Here is a 1395-nt window from a genome sequence, read left to right on the forward strand (position 1 = left end):
GTGCGTGCGTGTGTGTGTGCGTGTGTGTGTGTGTGTGTGTGTGCGTGTGTGTGTGCGTGCCACCCAGTGCCCTGGTACCGGTGTCTAACTCAGGTTCGGGGGTTATTTTTGGATAAGTACCAGGATGTTGGAGCTAAACGACACCGGTTGGACCTTGGCACCCTGCAACGCCGTCCAATCAGAGAGCAGCAATCAGACTCACCTGTTGTTGACTCACCAAAAACGGTGTCAATCGCTGTGATACTAACAGGTACAGGTGTGTGCAACGTAGCAGCATCATAATAGTATATAGTATATAGTATATAGTAATATAATAGTATATAATAATATAGATATATACAGTGTATTATTATAAGAAAAACAGATTAAATATGGATATTCAGCAGGAACCATGTAGTTTTTTCCGCGAATTGGATTTTTTTTTAAATGACATTTGTATATAAAACTATCTGTGCATTAAGTACACCTGTCAGCTAGTAGAAGTAAAATGGAAATACTCATTTGAGTACAAACTTTACATTCTACCACTGCAGGAAAAAGTCACTTTTAACCCTCGTGTCGTCCTCACGGGACAAAAACTGACAAAAAAATGACATTTTTGTCCCTTTTTCAGACTTCTTTCTTAGTTTTTACCAACACCACCTTCCTAGTTTTACCACTTTTTGGAATTCATGGTCAATAACCCTCATTTATACAGAATTATACCTAATATTAGAGTTAAAAAAAAAGCTGAAATTATGAATTATTCGGACTAATAGTTAAGATCAGAGGAATGAAAGTGATCAGTTGTATTTGCAAAGAGCGTTGGAATGAATCCAAACCATGTTTTTATGGTAATTTGGTTAAAAAGAAACTCATATTTCAGATATAGACGTTTTTTAAAGCGGGTTAGATTTAACCCGGGAGAACAAGCGGGTTAAAGTATCTCATAGGATGCAAAGCTGAGACAGTCTAACGCTGCAAAAAGTGAGTTGAAAAAGTATTTTCAGTACTTACAAAGACGTCTCGTTCCCTCTCCGGACCAGTGGGACTAATTGGACTCCAACTGAGCTGCACCGGGAACTACAGTCTGCAAATAACAGAACTACAACATCCGGGGTCACGCGAGAGTTTAGATTTTAGGCACTATACTGATATTTTAACAGCGCCGTTAATTAGGCTGGAGGCTGGAGCATTGACCACGATGTTGGTCCTCCTCGTTCCTAGACCGTGTGTGAACCGGAAAAGGATCTCCGCGCGCGCGCGATGTGGCTTCCCAATAAAATGTAATGCACGTGGAGAAGAGAGGCGGCTCGGCGGAGGCGCGAGGATACACAGATGTGGGCTGTCACCGGCGGAAGTCTTCTCATCCGACAGAAAGAGAGAGAGAGAGCGTGTGTGTGTGTGTGTGTGTGT

At 41.8% G+C, this 1395-nt stretch overlaps 1 protein-coding gene across 1 annotated transcript in view; it reads right to left on the minus strand.

Annotated features, from left to right (window-relative positions):
• Nucleotides 1-1395, minus strand: part of LOC117935180 (broad substrate specificity ATP-binding cassette transporter ABCG2-like) — a 17738-nt gene that overhangs the window by 15506 nt on the left and 837 nt on the right. The window contains exon 2 of the mRNA XM_034857318.1: nt 997-1069. Within this exon, the coding sequence (XP_034713209.1) occupies nt 997-1069 (73 nt within the window). The remainder of the gene's footprint in view (nt 1-996; nt 1070-1395) is intronic.

The sequence above is a fragment of the Etheostoma cragini genome, chromosome 19 (assembly GCF_013103735.1).
Source record: "Etheostoma cragini isolate CJK2018 chromosome 19, CSU_Ecrag_1.0, whole genome shotgun sequence".
Classification (NCBI taxonomy): domain Eukaryota; kingdom Metazoa; phylum Chordata; class Actinopteri; order Perciformes; family Percidae; genus Etheostoma; species Etheostoma cragini.